General features: G+C 59.3%; 1 protein-coding gene across 1 annotated transcript in view; it reads right to left on the bottom strand.

Moving 5' to 3' along the window:
* Window positions 1-1254, bottom strand: part of Dock5 (dedicator of cytokinesis 5) — a 178797-nt gene extending 177543 nt beyond the window's left edge. Inside the window, exon 1 of the mRNA XM_026783227.1 lies at window positions 1027-1254. Within this exon, the coding sequence (XP_026639028.1) occupies window positions 1027-1069 (43 nt within the window). The 5' untranslated portion in view covers window positions 1070-1254. The remainder of the gene's footprint in view (window positions 1-1026) is intronic.
* Between the last annotated feature and the right edge of the window lie 9 nt (window positions 1255-1263).

Here is a 1263-nt window from a genome sequence, read left to right as displayed (position 1 = left end):
TTGTACAGCCTTTCAACCTGCATCAAATTAATAACATAAAGACGAGAGGGGACACTTGAGTCACGGTTACGGAGACACATAGGACTTATGTCCAAAGGAGTCTAGATGTCACAACAGACTAATTACACCAGGCAGTGTTTCTGCGGGCCCGGGAGGTGAAGAAAAAGAGGCGTGCTGAAGGGAGTGAAGCGAAGGATTACATTTCAAACGTGCCAAGTGAACGAATCCGAGAGAAAGTGATAAAATTCTCACACAACATACTTGTTTATCCCAGAGGCTCCTTTTAAAGTCTAATTGTCATGGTAGTCGCCCAGCTAAAGGTGAGTGTTTCTCACCTGACCTCCTTCAATCAAAAGTGAAAGTGGAAAGTTTGTCTGCTTGGGTCCAAACCCGCATAGCCACGGTTTCGGACCCAAACCAAGAGGACAAACAGCTCAACTACCACGGGGCTGGAGGATACGGTGATCCCGAATTGCCAAGCGCCAGTGCGGAACCTATCCCCTTCTTGTCCCGCGGGGAAGCTGTGTCACACCTCCTCATCCACGCCAGTAGGTCGGATGGGTGTCCTCACACACAGCCCCAGGACCCCTTGCCCTCCTTCCCACGCCACACACTTCCTGCCTCTTCCGTCACCTCCACTTGTAACTTAGGCTTCTAATTCTGTTTGTGACTGCGGTCGGGACTGCAGTCCCAGGGAGGGAAGGAGCCGGACTTTGGGGCTTCGGAGTGGAATCTGGAAAAGGGCAGGCGCAAAGCGCACCATCCCACGTGCGACCCTCGCTGAACACCTAAGGCTGAGGGGACCCGGCGCGCGCTCCTACAGGGCGCAGCGCTGGAGTTCGGGGTTCGGATAGGGGATGAGAGTCCCCAAACCTAGCAGCACTTTTAGCAACCAGGGAGGGCTGGACTCCCGGGGCTGCAGCACAAGGGGGGCCGGGCGGCCGAGGGTGCGCCAGCTCGGCGGGGCCAAAGCCCGAGGCGGACTCGGTGGCGCTCGGGTCAGGGTGGGGCGGGGCAAATACTCACCAACCCCGTACTTCTGCCTCTTGGTCGGGATCCAGCGGGCCATGGCGACGACCTCGCCCCGCGGCGCTAGCGGCTGTAGCTACTCGCGCTCGGAGCGCTGCTGCTCCTGTCGGACTCTTCCGCCATGTTCCGGCAAAACTTGGGCGAATTTGGCGCGTCCGGCCGCGTCTCCGCCGCGCCGTCCCGCCTCGCTCGCGCCCGGAGTCCCGCACGCCCGCGCCTCCCGCTCGCCCGCTT

Source organism: Microtus ochrogaster, chromosome 17 (assembly GCF_000317375.1).
Source record: "Microtus ochrogaster isolate Prairie Vole_2 chromosome 17, MicOch1.0, whole genome shotgun sequence".
In the NCBI taxonomy this organism is placed as follows: domain Eukaryota; kingdom Metazoa; phylum Chordata; class Mammalia; order Rodentia; family Cricetidae; genus Microtus; species Microtus ochrogaster.
Note: the sequence above shows the minus strand (reverse complement) of the source record. Positions and strands in the feature narration are given on the sequence as shown.